Source organism: Vanessa cardui, chromosome 9, assembly GCF_905220365.1.
Source record: "Vanessa cardui chromosome 9, ilVanCard2.1, whole genome shotgun sequence".
Taxonomy (NCBI): domain Eukaryota; kingdom Metazoa; phylum Arthropoda; class Insecta; order Lepidoptera; family Nymphalidae; genus Vanessa; species Vanessa cardui.
Genome location: NC_061131.1, coordinates 13,738,623 through 13,758,617, shown reverse-complemented (window position 1 = coordinate 13,758,617; position 19,995 = coordinate 13,738,623). Strand labels below are relative to the sequence as shown.

Here is a 19,995-nt window from a genome sequence, read left to right as displayed (position 1 = left end):
AATTTTGAGATTTAAATTCCATCAATTGTTTATTTCTAGAAACGTATTTTTCAAGGTGTTGAAAATTAAAACGTTTTAATGCCTTTTTGATATTATTGACTTGGTTGAGACTTAGATGAGATAGAAGCCTTGAAATCATTGATAAATCCTTTTTATATCAAGATTCAACAATCTGACACAGATTTTTTTTCAATATTACTCAGAACACATATTATGGATTCAAACAAGATCAAGTATCACTGCTCGTGTATTTTGTGAAAAAACCTTCATGTACTTGTCGGGCTGATACTTTATACTTAAAACAATAAGCACACCCAATAAAGTCACTTATTTTTTACGATTAATATTTCTGCTAAAAAAAGTTAAACTAAAATATAAAATCATATTCTTTCGTATTGTTCATTAAAAACTTTGGCTCAAAGGAATCTTTCTTAGCAATAAGAATTAAATTTTTACTTCTTTCTAATAATAAATTAAATAATTTCGTCAAATGTTTGGTTGGTTTATGTAAGTTTTGAAACGACGTATTATCCCAGTGAAACGAAAGCTCATTAATGAGGATTACGCAAAGACACTAAGAACAGGTGCGGTTTTCGTTGTTACATTGTTTTACAATTAGCATTAGGGTTTATGGTCCAAACCATTACAAATCCGGTCAAGGTCATTCGACGTCACACGTCACATCCAGGTGTCTTTTCTCCTCTCAACGAGTCAGCCATGCAATCTTGTCTCAATCATATATAAAGGCTCCACAGCCTTATGAATTATAAACTTCTCTTACTTAACTTAATGACATAGACACACAAATAAATAAAAAAAAAAAACAAAAGATAGATGGCGCTGACCATTATAATAAGGCAACCAAAGCGAATACAAATAGAAGCGAAAAGCAAATTCCTAATAGCGTGAGAAACGACACGTCTTTTTATTGATATTGAAATATGTGAACTTTAAATTATGAGTATATTTGTAACGTAACTCTTAAGATAGCAACGTTCGACTTAAACGAGCTCCAATCGAAAATATATTTCACTTTATGTGAATTCAAAATAAAAGGCAAAAAATAGTAACTAACACATAACATTAAGACTTTGCTTCTATAATTATATAAGATTCGTTGTACCCTTAAAAGGTTTGAATCTCCTAATAAAGATGAGGTTGGAAGAGTACTCGGCTACACTGCTCAAATTAGAAGTTAGAAGTACACGATATTTTCTTTCACAAAAGATACATTATAAACACATACTAAGCACAGAAAAGATACTTTACAAACACATACTAAGTATAGGATAACTCTCCATTTGTCAATTTATGTATTCATAAAAAATCATATAAGCAAAGTACTGGCTTATAAAAATTTTGTTGAAATAGTTGGTGTAATTGAAGAATTCCTTATAGGCTTACTATTAGGAAATTTTACGTATTGTATTTGAGCTGACTCGACAGACTTCCTGTCTTCGCCATCAAATATAGAATTTGATTTGGAATTTAAATTTTAATGCAAAAAAAGTATTATTGATTATACTATTTGATACATAAAATTACTTGTTTATTTTGAAAGAGAAAGAAATTTTCTGCTTCGTTTAAGAATAGTTTTATCAAACGCCATATATTATAAAAAATACTGGGGAACTGTTCTAGCCGGTCATGCATGATTTCGTGACAAGGGAAAATATGGATCTATATACGACCTCCGTGGTTGTATATAGATGACAATTTCCGGTCCGGTCGATGTAGAAAAAAATCATTGGTTCTCTATATTGCCTTTGGTCTGGGTGTTTGTTGTAACTTTGTTACTTCTGATTTTCCATAGCAAAAATGTCATGTTGCCCAATTTTTTTTTTTTATAACTCTTCTAATTCTCTCCGAAATAACTCCAAGAAGGATAAATTACATTCATTTAATTACATTTAACTAATACGATTGTGTTTTTAAACTTTGAAGAATAGTATCTATTGCGTTTCTTGCCTACTTGAAACTACTTTCCGAACCGGTGGTAACTTCACTTAATATAGTTGTTAAATGACGATTCCAAAGTGCTTTTAAAGGCCGTCTTGAATAAAGTATATTTAGATTTGATTTCATTTGACTTAAAGGGACTATTAGGGCTTTATCTTATATATATGTAAATAAATAGTTACCGAAGTTTAGTTTACGAGTGAAGTAGGTTACATAATGCATTTTTAAAAGCAGAGTAGTTCACGACTTCCTTTTACCGTTCACGCCCTATTTCATCACGTTATCTAGCTTTCGCTTTGTTATCGCTTCGAGCCTTGCCTATGATGACCACCGGTTCACAAACATCGTGTAACGGAATCTTTATACTAATTATGTAAACACGTCATACTTAATATAAGTTACAATACGTCATAATAGATACTTTTGTTAAATATAGTAAAGTAGAAACCCTCAGTCACAAAATATAACAATAACTGTAACTACGTTATATAATCGTACATCGACTTTTAAGTAGTCTAATATTTTTCACTTCATCTTACTTAGGAGTCCAATAAATATGTTTAATAAGCAATTATTTTTATTACTTTTTAGTAAACATTAATTTGTTTTGATTGAAGTCGGTTTTTCTTTTTGTTAAAATTTTTGTTTATTAATTTATTATAATGAGAAATTATTAACATTAAGTCCTTAAATATATACAAATATAAATATAAAAATAGTTACTGTATAAATCTTGACCGCGCGCACTGGTAGCAAGAATGCTAGCGGCATTTCCCCGTTGACTTGCAATTCATCTGGGCAAAAAACGAACCAACCCTCCAGTCACCAGTGGAGGCATTGAGTAACACTTTATATTATATTTGACAGTGTTGGACGATAAATAAAGATGCTATTAAAAACCTAATGAGAATTGAATCAAGAACAATAAATAATTTTAAATAATGAATTATAATATATTAAATCGTGTAAGTTATCGTATAACGCTTTTTTTTGTCAATTTCCAGTATATTCTACTAAAATTCTAAAGAACTTCGTTCTTAAATATTTTTTCGATCAAGCAAGTATCAAACACCCAACAGATAACAAATCTCTAGTACATCTAACCACCTTAAGCACTTTTGAAATATATTATAAGGACTAAATTTAGCTTATTAATATCATAATCTATTCACGTGGTTGCCTTGTAACATTTGGTCTTATATTATATATTAAATTAAATTACATAAGCTCTCAATGTATAAATAAAAATGTTATTATTACGAGATTAAAGATAATCTTTCGTATATAATATTACAACGAGTATTACGATTATTATTATTCTTATGTACCGTGAGAACAAACATTAAGATAATTGCCAAGCGTATGCTGATGCATGTTTATTGAGACAACCACGCCTTCACTGCTAAAGATATGTTTTTAATAACAAACAATAAGAAAAAAAAATGGTAATCTTATTTTAGTTTACGCTTCGCACGGGTGCATTGCTGATACCAAGTATACTGTATTGTAAATGTATTATATACAAAAATCTTCCTTTCGAAACACTATCTACGAAAAAAAAACCGCATCAAAATCCGTTGCGTAATTTAAAAGATCTAAGCATATATTTCTCCGACTAAAGACCACAGTGGCGTGCACTTGGAGAGGCCTATGTCCAGCAGTGGACAAAAACGGGCTGATGATGTGATGTGTATGTGTATATGGGATAAACAGCAGTAAGCGACTTTGTTTTATACTATGACTATGTAATGATTCTGACCGCATAGCTTCTGGCTATCTAGCGTTCGAACAATTGTTTAATATCATTACGAATTATATTTTCTGCTTACAATTATTAAAATAGAAAAATAAGTTTACCATTAAAATTTTCTTTTTCGATAAATTTCAAAGGCGCACATGTATGTTCCCCTAGAGCCCTCTGCCGACTTATTATATAAGTAGTGTAAGGCGCTGTATCAAACTTTAGCTTAAACCTGTTGTTAGTTCCTTGTCCTTATGAAGGTAAGATAAGAATTATATGATATGTTACCTATTGTGTAATTACTATTAGTGAAGATTTATGTAATAGGTAAATTTGATATCGACTCTTAAGCTGTTTCTTGTTTTGATCAAATTTTGCAAATTAATTTTAAGCAAATTATCAACCCCGTCGTAAATCATCAGTAAATACTATGTATTTAAAAATAAAATAATTAAAAATCGTAAAAAGCAACTCGGAGGTATTAGGGAACGCTGCAATAAAAATCCACCGCAAATTTGAATATCATCTCACCGAGTTTTACCTTAGAATGAATAAGTCTTTAGATAGAATTAAGATTATTGTTAGAACAATAATACCCAGCCTTGAAACACCATTAACTTCTGTGGAGCCGAGACGGCACTCGTGCGCGAACTGAATAGACATCGCTTGATTATTAAAACGAGGTAAGAAGGTTTGGTAATAGCGCTGTTCTCATCAGAGTAAGATTTTTCTTCTGGTAACATTGGTACTAAATTTAAACATCATGAAAATACATGTATTAATTTACCCGTAGAACTATGTGGAATATATTTCCAGCCGTATATTTTAAAGGTACCGCTACACATGCGAGGACATTTGCAACACCGAGGGGTCGGTGTTGCAAATGTCCATGGCCTGTGTTAGACACTTTCCATCAGGTAAGCCACCTTCACAGCCTAGTTATAACAAAATATAATAAGGTCTAAACATTTCTCCCTAGAAGGATCTATATCCTACCTAAACACTCGTAGACTCCTCAATCGTTGGCACGTAATACCATCGCAGGAGAATCCTTAATAACTCTTTTATTTTCCGAAGACTTCTCAGGCGTAAAAAAATTGAGATTTGATTAAGGCTCTCAGATACAATAGCATGAATAAGAGATCATTTTTATGATTATTTTTTATTTACGTTTTATCTGAAGGTAGAATATATACCTACGATGTTAATGTTCAATTTTGTTTATTGTTATTATTTAACACGAAAATAGAAACTTCCGTATACTACATAACAAAATACATTAAATAACGTTAAACATATAATCGTATATGTACCAACACAGTAATTTTATTTAGTAAAATATGTTTTTCAATGTTGGTAGATCTGCTAACTATTAGTAGATCTTATTTTGAGTTTGAGTACAACTTACTCACCATTTTCTCTGCCGCGAAATATTGCAAATTTTTATATGGACTTCAAAAGTACAATTACCGATGTAACAGGCTTAAGTGGCAGAACATATCAGATCAGTAGAGAATTCATAGCGAAGACAAACCTTCATCCCCCATTTTACTCCATACATAATTTTTTTGATGATATACATAATATACAGAACCTTTTTATAAGGAATGGGATGGTTTTGGACTAACTATTTCAATTCTAAAATTTTCGAAATCGGTTTAGTGGTATAATATTAACAATCTCACTCCAACTTTATAACCGAAGGCTTTTCGATAAGAGCATTTAGCGTGTCATTTGAAAATAATCCATAACTTAGTTTATTATAATTTAAAACAATTCAATATTACAAAGTAAAACTAGCATCCTACAAAATAATTATACGATTTCGAAGCAAAAAAACTATTCATCAAACAATAGTTGTTTTCCGTTTAACTCTTAATCTAAGAAACGTTGGAATTAATAAAAATCACTTGATGTGACTCATGGAAATTATATTAAATTATAATCACAAACGTTTTTCTCCCACGCATATTTTTATGTGAAATTATATTGTTAAGTACATTCAATTGTACACGAATTTTTATATCTACTAAAGAAACAAATGAGTAAGTGTTATAACTATAAATGTTGTTACTGATACTGATTGTTGTCTATATTTATAAGTAATAGAAATAAAAAATGTATGATGTATTTTATGGCATTGGGATCAACGATGGGCTCGTCCTTATATAATGTAACAACCACTGCGACACCGTCAATAGACATCTGTCACAGCGGAATGCAGAAGGCCTACAGAAGCATCCCTGGACTTAAAAAATAATAGACGTAGACTAAATAATTAGACCAATCCTAATAATCCTATGTAAATATAATTGCAAAATTTCATCTAGCATATTAAGCATAATATGCTAGATGAAATTTTGCAATGCAAAATGGTACCAGCGTATTATATCGTCAGATTATAATCAGTAATAATAAATATAAACAATTTCCATTGTTTTCAACTTTAAATTCGATTAGGCTAGATTTCTCACTAACGTCTATATTTACATAGGATTATTAGGATTGGACTTCCTAAATTTTTCTGGCTGAAACTACGCTGCTACGCTAGGCACAAATGAATTTAACTATTTTTACTAATATTATAAACGTGAAAGTAACTATTTGTCTGGAAAGATTTAACTACTGAATTGATTTTGATAAAACATGACATATTTCAAGTCTACTTTTGTATTGTATGAAGAAAAAAAAAATTCAACGATAAATAATTTATTTTTGCTCAACGATCAAGCGCGGCCGTATTTAACCAATCTCTTGCTGAACTCTGAGTTCTCCATGATACTTCTTTGTTCTTCTGTGCAATATTCTGAAAATAACGACCAATTTTATCATTAATAATATTCTCATAGAAACAAATTTTCCTATTAAAAACAAACGAGGCATCACAAAACAAATGTAAGTCAATAAAAAAAGCAAGTTCGTTTTCCTACGCTTACTTCCAATTTGTATTTGGTCACAGTTAAATTACTACTACAACGAATTCGGCTTAAATTCTGATCAGTCATTGTTGAATTGAAGACGATGACGTAATTATCGACAAATGAGCTTAAGATCAAAGATAAACGGTGTTAGTTATGACTTTATTAACATTTTGACATATTGGTTGCTATACAAAAGCTAATACTTACGGACAGTACTGGGTTCCCAACCAATGTATTCACCAGTACGTTCGTTCTCTGCCTTCAGCCAATCGTATAAAGGTTCAAAATATTCTAGGACACCACTGGCGTCCATCTTTCTCTGACCTGTAATAGCTTCCATCGCATCTGGCCACGGTTTTGAAGAACCGAGTTGCAACATTTTACTAAAATGAAGTTTATTTTATTAGAGATATACAAAAAAATAATGAACACTTAAGTAATATAAACAGACACACACTAGTTTTACAAATACATTTACACAAATAATTAATTGAAATAAGTTTAAAACGTTAACAAACTAGAAATGATATCGGCTTATTTTTTTCGATAAAATATTATTTTATAATAACAATAAGTAATAGAACACTTTTAATGTCGAATACTTGTCAATCATTTCTTGTTTTGATTTAAAAAACATTTATTTACGGTCACGTGCTCAATCAACATTTATATTTTAATCTTTAAGAGTTAATAGTTTACCAGTAATTAGGCTTAAAAATCTCAGAATTTATTTTAAACTGTGAGTCATTTGTCATGGAAAATTAATATAAGGAGAAAATATAGCAATTATAGCAATATTGAAAAAAAAAATACATTATTTATTATACATGAGACATTTGAATAGCTTACCCTAACGCATTGCCGGCTTCAGTGCTCCTATAGATGTCACAGTTAGACAATAACTTGTCTGAATCTCCAGGTACGTACTCACCAGCCAACTGACATAACGAGCGATGGAATTGGAACTGAATTATGTATGAGATGTAGTATCTGCAATAAAAGCTCAATTGATTATTTAGTTTATACTCTTTATGATACACTTAGTTATACAAACCAAATGAGATCATATTCAAAAAGTCTCCTTCAATTGAGATCGTAATCATCGATATTAAGAGGATATTAACATTGTTAGATAAGTCTATAACTGATAATGACAAAGCTCGCTAAACTATACCAGACTTATTAAAAATTGCACGGTCTTTGTTTATTTGGTATTATTGAGAAGTGAAAAATAAATAATAAAAATTTAATTATATTTTAAATTTATTGAATTTCCTCATTAAAATTAGCTTTTACTTTTTTCTTAAAAACGAAAAAAGTATATACAAATATCACATTATCACAGAGTGTCGAAAATATTGCTTTTTGAAACTTTCCTCATTATACTTTAAATAAATTAATTATCTGCAATATTTAATGGTCTTACTGCAGTTATATTTTCGAATCAAATTGACATTCAATATCAAATTTGAATTTAGTTACCTCATATATTCAACATCGGCAGATACATGGTATTTAGCAGCAGCATCAAAGTCGTCCTCAGTTCTAGTTGCTGGCGGTTCAACCCCTTGCAAAGATTCCCTCAGCTGCCAGAAGTGACAATTGTAATCATTGACTGATGTCGTACCACGGAACACTCCATAACGGAATAAGTCCAAAAGGTATGCGAAAGGCAAGAACACAATCTTATCCAAGCCCTGGAAGAAAAGGAAATTTGTTAGTCATCGTTCATTCGCCTATACGTGGCTGTTTTTATTTAATTATATATTCATTATCACCATTTTGTAAAGTTGGTTTATATTGGATTCCAAATCATCTGGTCCGTCTTCGAGTAGTCCCATAACTCGCAAATGTTTTGGAGTTGATACTGACAGAGAGATAACATCACCAACTGCTTCGTGGAATCCTGAAATAAAATTGTAAGAGAATTTATATTTGTTACAGAAGCTGAATGATGTTTAATATAGACACATTTCTATTCATTCCTCAGACATGGTCGTTGGTGTTTTGGCTTAGTCAAGAGTGTTCAATAGATATATTTGAGCCTCGCTCTACTGTAATAGTCAAAACGTATTATGTGACTGTTCCACGCATAACTTTAATCTAACACTAATTTTAACTATATATTCAGACGTATTATAATTTAATTTATAAAATATTTGTAGAGTATATGGATTTTTACATACCTGGATTAGCTCCTGCTCTATATATTACAGGCAAATCCTTGTACTGCAAGTAGTATTGTATGTGACCCATTTCGTGGTGAGTTGTTTTGAAGAAAGCGTTTGTGATCGTTGTACATTGCTTAATTCTTAAAAAAAAAAAACAGTTGAATAAATTAAGAATCTATAAATTACACACTGCTGGGCAAAACACTCCTTTTTTAATAACAAGATTTGGAGCGAACATCACCATGCTGAACTGATGTAGTTTATGGATACACAATTGGTATTTGGCAGAATTTTATCAGACATAAATTCATAGAAATTGTCCAACGATATTATTCTTTGCCCAGGAACATGAAAAAAACTATAAAAGCCAATAAATTTCGCTTTCTTCACGTCTGACAGAGTGAAGCACTTAAATATCCCGCGTTCATTTCTGTGTATTTGAACTGTGAAATCTCAACTATCAAACTAACTTCCCCATTTATTTTATTAGTTAGAAAAGTTGTCCTTCAATTTAAGCTAGTTCTTAATCTCAATAATTTTAATCAAAAAAATAGGTACCTGAAATCTTCTCCATCGAAGAAATCCCATGCTGATGCATGACATACCATATCACGACCATCGTCGGGTTTTTCAATGATCGACCTTTCCCAAAACAGATCTGGCATACCGCTCAAATTTAATGATTTGAAAAACTCTTCAGCTGTTTTAAAGATTTTGAGAGCTGTGTAATTCTGAAAGTGGAATTAATACACTCGTACTTGAATTTGTGGATCCGAAGCATTATCAAATTAGAAAAAAGGTAATTGATATGAAGTACCTGACTGACGAGGGCCGCCGTAACATCTACGTCAGGTTTTTCTGGATACGGTCTCGTGAATTTCTCCACGTTGTTCCAAGTTTGTGCCCAAATATTTCCTGAAACGCACATACTTTACATATCTTTTTTTTTGTTTCTTCCTGGATAAAGACTGATTTAATGGAATTGAGTCGAGATGGCCCAGTGGTTAGAACGCGTGCATCTTAACCGATGATTGCGGGTTCAAACCCAGGCAAGCACCGCTGATGTGCTTAATTTGTCTTTATAATTCATCTCGTGCTCAGCGGTGAAGGAAAACATCGTTAGAAAACCTGCATGTGTCAAATTTCATAGAAATTCTGCCACATGTGTATTCCACCAACCCGCATTAGAACAGCGTGGTTGAATATGTTCCAAGCCTTCTCCTCAAAGCGAGAGGAAGCCTTTAGCCCAGCAGTGGGAATTTACAGGCTGTTGTTGTTGTTGTAATGGAATTATAAACGTGAAATTGTCAGAACAGGTACTCATTACAGGCTTTGCTTTAATTAGTTTTTTTTTATAGCCCTATCCGTGATTTAAGTACTTTAATGAAATTGATAGTTAAATAAAATCTATGTATATAAAATTTTTATTTAATTTATTTTATGTAAAATTGTCTTGTATGAAGTTGAATATTTTTTATAAATTCTAAATATTGAAATGAAAAGTTATTGAATATATAATATACAAAAATATACCCAGTAAATGAGCAGGAATGGGTCCTTTCGCTGATACGACATCTTCCCCATATTTAAGTCTTAAGTGTCGTCTGACATATGCATGTATCTGCTGGTACAGAGGTTTAACTTGATCCCACAGATCGGCGAACTGTTCTTCGCTATCTGGTTCTTCGTAAGTGCTTAACCACCATTCTGCTACACTATCAAAACCTAAAATAAAAAGGTGTAAACAAAATATATCACATACAGCATAAATAAAAGTGAAATGTCTTGGGAAAGCTGGTTGAAATTCAAAAAAATTAGAACGGTGATTGCGTATTTGTAATCCAGGCCAGCACTGAATTCTCCTGTGCTTAATTTGTGTTTATATTTCATCTCGTCAATGAAGGAAAACACCGTGAAACTGCATGTGTCTAATTTACCGTGATAATACCTACACATATACGATATTCATATATCTAATTTCAAAGAAATTTTGCCACAAGTAAACACGCATCGAAGCAGTAATAATATAATAATATTATACCACACTGCTCCAATGCGTGTTAGAAGTATATTATGCTTCTAAACTTCTCCTTATAGGAAGAAGATACCTTGGTCCAGCAGTGATTATTAAAATTAAGAGATAAATTTACAGAACGCCCGGTGTAACAATTATGTTGATTAAAAGTATTGAAATGACAATATAATTGACAATATATTTACCGTTTAACTTAGCCGCTTCGTTGTACATATTGACGTACTCGGTAAAGTTGTTTTTAGACGCGGCTCCTGCTGCCTTGTGCCATTCCAACCACGTATACTTCAGTTCTTCAGGATCCTCGCTCTGAGCAAAGATATTTGTTATCTCTGTAATTGTAAAATATTTTGATTTATTATATTTTGAAATTAGTTATGCGTTCAATTGTAATGATTATTATTGACTTCCATTTGGAACACACTAGCAAAGTTTTGAACGTATCTTTAAAATCGATTGTGTATTCTTTTTATTTTTTGAGTATAAATTATACGATACAAAAAAAGCTTAAATAATTATGCAGTACATTTTTAAACTACTCATTTTCACTTACAGCTTCACGTTGTTAGCTTTATATATAAATAAGTATCCATAAATGGAATATGATATTTCTATAAAATTTCTTAAAATTGGTTTACCAGTGAAAGCGTAACTGGCAGACAGATAGAATAACACTGTGTTTATAATATTATATAGAAATATAAGACCAATTTATTAAGTAAGTACCTGGTTCAACGTATAAATTACACTTTGATTGATCCTTATAGTCACAAATTGTGGCTTTGGCGTAAGTAGATTGCATGTTACTAATGGCTTGAATCAACCTTTGATTTAAGTCCTCTGGTAGAGCAGCTGTGCCCAAAATTGAGTATTTCTCGAACATTCGCTTGAGATCAGGGTCTTCAAATTCACGCCACAAATACGTCATTGTTTCTTTCCAATACTCTTTTTCTTCCTCTGCTACTTCTAAGGAGACTTGCAGCTATAATGCAAGAAGATTTTCTTGTTAATTATTTGATATATCTTTACTTTACGAAATATTTTTAGGGATAAAGATCATTTTAACGTGAATCATTGCCAAGATTCATTGCTAGATCTGAATTAAATTATTATAACCATCAAATTAAATTTAAATTTTCGTAAGATGCGAAAATATATATAATAACGGAGTGTACAGAAAATTTTAGAGTATATTCCACCTTGCCACTTCGAGTACACATATTCGAGTGCGGGCTGCACCAGATATTTGCAGAATTTAATTCATAACAAGTATGTTCCCGAAGTTTTCTGTTGTAATTGAATTTATATAAAATTATGAGTAAGATTCTAACTTACATCCAACTAAAAATATATATAAAACAAATCAATACTTAATGATATCAATAAACATACCATTCGTTCTTCATTATGAGCGGTGATATTTGACTGGTAATCCCAGGAGGCGATCGTTGCCTTATTCTTAGCTTTAGACATCAACTCATCCAAGCTCCTCATATACTCTCTCCCCGAAGCCTCCTCAGCCACTCGCTCTGCAGCGCGACCCTGAGCTGCAACTATGAAGACTGAGGCTATCGCCCCAACAAGGGCCAGCTCCACGAGGACCTTGAACATTATCTGTTAGAAAAATAAATAAGTGAAGATCTCAATTACATATAGACATTTTTATAGAAGAGAAAATTTGATTAATTGGCTTTATAAACACACATAAAAATATTATCTACTCTCAAATATATACATACTAATAGTCGCCCGGCTTCGCTCACGTTTTTGGGTGTGGGTTGTCATGTGTTAGGCGAAAATAATAATAATATATGCTTTATTCATAACAAATAATTTACAGATTAAAATGAGTTCCCTGGTTCTTGTGATAAGCAAAAGCCTGTGCCACAACGAACCAGTGTGCTCTTCCATTATTAACTTCTTAAAGGTAAATTAGATAATTACATATGTATGAGAACGTAACCAAATTATACATAAAGAAATAAAAACTATAAAAGTCAAGGAGAATGAATGCGTGTTTGCTTGTGTGCGTGCGCGCGCGCGCGTGAGTGAGTGTGCGTGTGTGTGCGTGCGTGTGTGTGTGTGTGTGTGTGTGTGTGCGTGCGTGTGTGTGTGTGTGGGTAAATTTGTGTGTTAATTGTATGTTTGATGTTTGTGTGAAAAAAAGTTCAAGTTTGCTTAACAAATTTCATCAAGTTCGCTAAAGCGGTATGGTCGTGAAAGAGCGACAGATAGACAGGCAGACAGGGTTTCTTTCAAATTTATAATATTAATAAACATTATCATGACGATCAGTGAAGGTTATCTCAAGTGACACACAGCCAGTCAGAAATAAACCCACTCTCTCTCATCTCATTACTTTTCACAGGAAAAATATAATTACGTTTGACCGAACTATGCTTCAAAATCCAATTATTGTACAACATATCCTGTATTGTACCACCACCTTGTTTCTTGTAGGTAAATATTGTTGATAATTGAATATATGCATTTAGTTGAAATCAGTAAATAAAAGAAAAACGTCGTACACATAATTGCATGCCAAGGTTCTTTTCCACGATACATGATAACTAGGTCAGTAGAACGCGGGTTTGCAGAGAAAACAGAAATCTCTGAAATATAAGTAAATATCTCTACATGTGATTGTGATATGAAATCGCGAAAAGCTTACCGCTTATTATAATAAGCCTTAATTTTTTTGGAACAATTCTTATATTATGATTGTAATTTCAAGATGTGCACTATTTTACTTGATTTAGCCCTACTCTCTTACAGGAAAGTAATATATGTTTCTTTGTTACCATCATGACTAAACCAGTGGGCGTAATTATATTTAACATAGAGATAGAAGAATCTTTATATGGACAAAATACAGGGTACCGAGTCCTTCCCTGATTATTCTAAAAATAATTGACTAATCTAAAATGATTGTACTACCTATAAAAAGTATATATACAAAAACTCCTCTTGATTATTAATACAACCACAACAAGAATTTCCTTGTTATAATCCCTGATTACAAGAATATGTTTGGAAAAGTTTATTTTGATCACTTTGCTCTATGTATTAATGCCATCACAGCAAAAACTTCTTTGTAATCCCTTATTAGAATAATACGTTTGGTATAGTTTATTTTCATAATTTTGCTCGAGGGCTCGGATTCTTAATAAATTATTATATCAAAATTACATATATACATATTGACAACAAAACGACTGCTAAGAATGACTCAGTATGGTCTTGTCCGTCTTACCCCCAGAGTATTTTTTAAGTAACGGACACTTGAAGGTGCTTTAATACGAAAGGCAAAAGCGTATCCGTTGATAAACAATCCAATAGAGCTACATTACCTACCTACTTAAATAAACCTTACCTATTTAAATAAAACTAGTTATATCGGATTTGAATCGCGTATATTAATTATTTTTGACATCCCGAAGTTTCGAGCACTTTACAGCGTTCGTGGACACATTTAAGACAACATTAAATTACCCTATTTCATCGACGGACAATGAATAGTATCATTCAGATCAATGATTGAACAGAAACGTTTAATTAAATGGCTAGGCGTTTAACTGTATGGCTAATTAAGTGGCCTGCGACACATACATTAGCTATGCAAAAAATGCTAGACGTCAACGTGCGTCCTTGCAATGAATATAGCGACCTCAATTTTTATGACATCGTACCAATAGTTTTGCAGACGCACTCATAGTTTACACATGCAAGAATTTCACTTCTGGACATAGACTTAATGCCTGCTGAGAATTAGCCCCATAGACATACAAACTAAGATAGCAACATAACATGCTATTCTTATTATAAACTATAATATTGTATTTATTAGCAACGAACTCTGTCTGTCTGTATGCCTATTGCTCTTTCACTACCGAACTAATGAACCGAATTTGATGAAATTTGGTAAATAGCAAGCAAATTTTAATTCCAAACGCGCGAAGCCGCGGGCGAGAAGTAGTTATAAATAAATAAATATGAGACAACATCACATACATTACTCTGATCCCAATGTAAGTAGCTGAAGCACTTGTGTTATGGAAATCAGAAGTAACGACGGTACCACAAACACCCAGACCCAAGACTACATAGAAAACTAATGGTAATCTACATCGACTCGGCCGGGAATCGAGCCCGGGACCTCAGAGTGGCGTACCCATGAAAACCGGTGTACACACCACTCGACCACGAAGGTCGTCGAAGAAGTAATTATAAATAATTTTGCTTTAATTGAGAAATTACACGCAACACTACGATATATATATATATATATGACAAATTATAATATACGGATATTTATTTATTAATAAATTAAAAAAAAAACATTGTATTTTTATTAAAAATGTACATAACTTAAAATTTATCAACTACATTTTTATTTAATTGTGGCATGGAATTTAATAAGCCTGATATTTAAGCTTGTTATATAAGTATTATTTACCTGTGTTACACTGATACAAGATTGCACAACAAATATTCAATACTGAATAAACAATTTGTTTCTCTGTACATAAATACAAGTTAATTTCTAGTAAAAACTATTCGGTCAAGGTGCGAGAACAAAAAAATAATTCTATAGTGTCAAATATTATCTGTAACTATAATAAAGTTATTGTTAAAGTGTTATTTATTTTATTAATAGTTCTTTGATTCGATATACCTGTAAAGCTGACATACTTTATAATTTGTAATAAATTGACAACGTCGCATCAAGCCGATAAAAATAAAAATGCCTTAGAACTAGGTAAAGGTAAAGGTAACCCTTGTTTTATCTTTATTTATAATTTAACACTATTCCACTTAACAATCTAATTGAATTTATTATCCACAGTTTGGATAGCAGCTCTTTGGACATTGCTATATATTTCGAAATGTATTGATTACTCTACTACAACAAGCCCAGGCTTCGCAGGTGCAGTGCTGATACTAAATACAAAACGGAATGTCTGATGTCTTTCACGCCTTTTTTTATTATTAAATAATAAAAACCACCTCACAAAAAATAATTTGTTGATCTATTTCGTAGGCTTCAACCAGCGTCTGCAATGTAAGCGCAAAATGTGTTATTTACATCGCTTGAGTAACCTCTAAAAATTATCACAATTTCTCTTCTATATCGTGCATGTATTATACATACAAACGTACCTCTTCAATCAATTTATCTATAAAAAAAGCATCAAAATCTGTTGTGTAGTTTTAAAGATTTAAGCATACATAGGGACAAACAGTGGTAAGCGACTTTGTTTCATACCATGTAAAGAAGATAATGATGATAGACTTTATTTATTCAATCTGTCAATCGGCGATAACGCGCCAATTCAATGTCAAATGTTCTTTATTTGTTTTTTATAATACATTGGTAGTCCAGGAATTTTAGCACCAAAAATCGGTCCGCTCTACATTAAATCCTTCTACGTGATTTTTCGATTGGATTATGTCGGAGGGTGCAACGGTGGGTACAAGAAAAAGTTTTATACAAAATTTGTAGGAAATTTCATGCTCTCCAACTTTAATTCAGACATTTTTTTCGTATCTCCAAAAATTATTGAGTTACTTTACAAAAGCAAAAAAATGGTTTTTTTACTTAAATATATCGGAAAATATCAACAATAGAGGGAAAAGTTTGGTATAAGACGCATAAATATAGCTTAGGTGCCGTGGATAAACCCACGTGTCATGATATTAACCACACTCGATAGGGCCTTATTCAGTCAATTTTCATACCGCGAGTTTTTCAAAAATCCAAAGACCCGATTATGTACATTATTACATTTTTTTTTTGACCACGCCCTAATGGTTTACCTATAGGTGTTTTATTCACTTGTTAAATGTGTCAAGTGAGCTTAGAATTTATATTGGTTATCATTGTGATTGACAACTGAGAGAGTTGGTATATAGGGTTGCCACACTCACTATACTATAATGAAAAGATTCGACCAATCGACGTAGCTTATTTTTGTATTCTTTTTAAAAAATATATATTTAACATATATTTTTAAATTGTTAGTGTTACAACCCTAAATCTTATATATAAAATTACTGAAATATAGTTTCAAATATTGTAAGAGAATTTATATTATAATAGAACTATTGAAAAGTGTTTTTTTTTTAGCATAAGGGCCACCTGATGGTAAGTGGTCACCATCACCCATTGACGCTATAAAAATATGAACTATTCCTTACATCGTCAATGTGCCACCGACCTTGGGAACTAAGATGCTATGTCCTTGTGCCAGTAGTTACACTGGCTCACTCATCCTTCAAACCGGAACACAACAATATTGCGTACTGTTGTTTGTTTGTTATAATAGATATAAAATAAATTGTTAATCGCAGTTTAACTATAGGAGATAATATTTTCAATCGATTTCATATTTCTAAAACGCCATATAAAATTGTCATTGTTGATTGATCTTACAAAATCTAAAATTTTGTTTGCTTTCGACATTGACATGTATTATCAAAGAATCTATCAATACAACAAGCGTTTATATTATAGATACCTTATCAAGATTACTACTTGATACAATGACACCCACAAAATTTTTAAGAGTAATATTTTACTCACGAGTAAAACCTTTTTCGTAGTTTCAGAACAATATCCACAAGGCATTTTAGTTAAATCACTAAAACACGACGATTAACAAACACAGCACATAAACTTACTACCAATCTTCTACCTCCAAACTCATTTGTTTATATGTAAATGAATTATTACGTTGAGCTGTCTTTCATTTTTGTGAAAAATTTTAAGTCTTTTGTTAAATAAGACTCGTGTCCGAAGCAAATGGTCCAACCATAGCAAATTAAGACCGATTTTTGTTTAAAAGTTTACAATTTTTTTTAAGTTAATATACGTATGTATATTAATTCCCTATGTATACTACAGTAAATCACAAATATAGCACTTATTATATTTTAAATGAACCAAATGATTTGATGTGACATTTTCTACTCAGTGGTATCCATTTGTCATAATCTACCGCCAAGCAGGGATACTTTTTATCGTTCTATTCCAGTTTAAAGAATGAGCGACTCAGTGTATTTTTTTTCTTCCTCGCTGGAAAAACGCATTACGCGCTTCCCCCACGTGATGGAAAGTGGGGGCCCTGGACGCCGAGTGCGCCCAAGCACGCCGGGTTTACCCACTAAAAAACCAGCGGTACCCTCTCGGTCTTTCGGCAGACGCCACGGGATTGCTTACGCATGCTACCGTGAGGGACCCAGCGTATCTACGGATACAAAGCTATAATAACTTAATTACCAATGTTGGTGGCGCACTGCACATGTAAGGAACGATTAAAATTTCCTACGGTGCTGTCTACGAACAATGTCACCATCAGGTGGATCATTTGCCAATACGCCTATTTAAAAAAAATCTAATAGCTTAAATCAAAGACAAAATAAATTATACAAGGATTGTGTTTTTCTATATCTGCCCTATTTTGTCAAAATAAGAACTATATCCATACTAAAATACAATATGTGGTTTTTTTTTTTATAATACTTAGCTGTAAAACTGCTAAATATACCGATATTAAATGAAATATCGGTATGAAACTTATTGGCAGCGTGACTCTGATACTTTAACACAAAAGTAGTTGCGATTCGCAGTTTCACTCGTTTTTAATTTCGAATATTGACGTTACAAACGTGAATATTATACTATACTTAATATATTATTATACTAATATATATTTATAAAAAAGTACAATTGACTGATATTTGTGTTACATACAATTTTGTGACAATTGATTGGTTAAGGCTACCTTAACCAATCAATTGTTTAGCAATGAATAGTGAATAGTTAGTGAACTCACCAAGTTGATCCGACGGCCTCCCGACACGGACTACTCGAACTAAGATGTGATCTTGAATATATCGAGTACTAGATAACTGATACCAATGTACGATAATCCATTACAGATAAAACGATATGTTTATTTTGGTATTTTTTGTTGTTAAGGTAATCTCTTAAGTTAAAGCCAGTCATAGCTAAGCTGAGATGGCTCAGCGGTTCGAACGGTAATCTTTACCGGAGATTGCGACTTCAAACCAAGTAAGAATCCCTTTGTTTTCATGTACTTAATTTGTGTTTATAATTTCGTTTCGTACTCTTTAATGAAGGATAACATTGCAACTGGCGGATATGATTCTGCTACATGTATTCACACACCGTGTTGGATCCGCGTAGTGAAGTAAACTCCAAACTATATCATTGAGAAAGAGAAGAAACCGTAGCTCTTCAGTGGAATAATTAACAAGCAGTACTTACAGAACAATCAAACGAAGAAAATCAACACAAATATTACATCTTAAGTCCAAATTATAGTCTTTTTAAGAATGGTTAACATTCCTTACAGCTCCCATGACCCTATTGTCTGTTGAACACATCCCATCTAAGTAGCCTAATTACCGAAATTTAATTAAGAAAAAAATGAATTTGATTTGAAATAAAAAGTCGATATAATAATCTCAGAGTTATGTTTAGCACAAATAAAGTACTCGTCGTTCCAAGCATCAAGTTGCATTTTAAATTCAATACAGGTACTTAGAAATATTACCATTTCCTTATAAAGTAGGGAAGGAGTTCAAAGGCTCTTAGACTCGTTTTATGAAGACCATCCAGCTATGCCTACAAATAGACAATTAGACGCTTAAAGTATAGACTTGATCTTGAAATTAATAAACTAAAATCTGCAGAAAACTGTGATCAAAATAATTAAATAATTTATTCATATATTTTTATGTATCAGGGCAAAACTGTGAACACTATTCGTTTTACATAAAATACGCATGAATATTAATAAAAAAAATGAGAAACGTTCACAATTTTTACTTGACAAGTACCTACCCAGACGGGTTTGCAAACCTTTGTGTGTACACATGATTATTTTATTCTACCGACAAGGAACATTGATTGAAAAGTGAGTGAGCCAGTGTAATTACCAGGGAGGCAGGCAAAAGTATATGTATTGACGATGTAAGAAATGGTTAAAATTTTTACTCTTGCGAAAATTTCAATGACATCTCATCACTCTACATTTCAATCAATCTACATTTTTGTCTCAGGTATTTTTATGATAAAGAATATCGATTTGCTGAAAATCACGAATCACCTTGGACCTTAAGTAAAATGTTCTGCTTAGCCAATTA

At 32.0% G+C, this 19,995-nt stretch overlaps 1 protein-coding gene across 3 annotated transcripts; it reads right to left on the bottom strand.

The window, feature by feature from the left end:
- Positions 1 to 6,393: 6,393 nt before the first annotated feature.
- On the bottom strand, positions 6,394 to 18,792 carry LOC124532538 (angiotensin-converting enzyme-like). Of its 3 annotated transcripts, none has more exons than XM_047107486.1 (13): positions 18,660 to 18,792; positions 12,217 to 12,438; positions 11,551 to 11,806; positions 11,013 to 11,156; positions 10,326 to 10,517; positions 9,610 to 9,707; positions 9,351 to 9,523; positions 8,808 to 8,932; positions 8,400 to 8,527; positions 8,104 to 8,318; positions 7,471 to 7,611; positions 6,829 to 7,004; positions 6,394 to 6,506 (listed from the first exon to the last, which is right to left on the bottom strand). In XM_047107486.1, exons 2-13 carry the CDS (start codon positions 12,433 to 12,435, stop codon positions 6,427 to 6,429), a joined length of 1,947 nt encoding a protein of 648 aa, XP_046963442.1. In that variant the 5' UTR covers positions 12,436 to 12,438; positions 18,660 to 18,792; the 3' UTR covers positions 6,394 to 6,426. The 3 variants fall into 3 exon arrangements, with proteins under 3 accessions (XP_046963442.1, XP_046963440.1, XP_046963441.1); XM_047107484.1 differs by lacking the exon at positions 18,660 to 18,792 and adding an exon at positions 17,408 to 17,492; XM_047107485.1 differs by lacking the exon at positions 18,660 to 18,792 and adding an exon at positions 15,281 to 15,342.
- Positions 18,793 to 19,995: the final 1,203 nt, after the last annotated feature.

Bases quoted from the DNA above. Each gene is read 5' to 3' on its own strand.
- LOC124532538 (XM_047107484.1), bottom strand. From the start codon at position 17,452: ATGCCTTGTGGATATTGTTCTGAAACTACGAAAAAGGTTTTACTC. The intron at 12,439-17,407 runs GTGAGTAAAATA...TTTTTCTAACAG, and splicing joins CTACGAAAAAGGTTTTACTC to ATAATGTTCAAGGTCCTCGT. The intron at 6,507-6,828 runs GTAAGTATTAGC...CGTTATTTTCAG, and splicing joins TTGGGAACCCAGTACTGTCC to AATATTGCACAGAAGAACAA.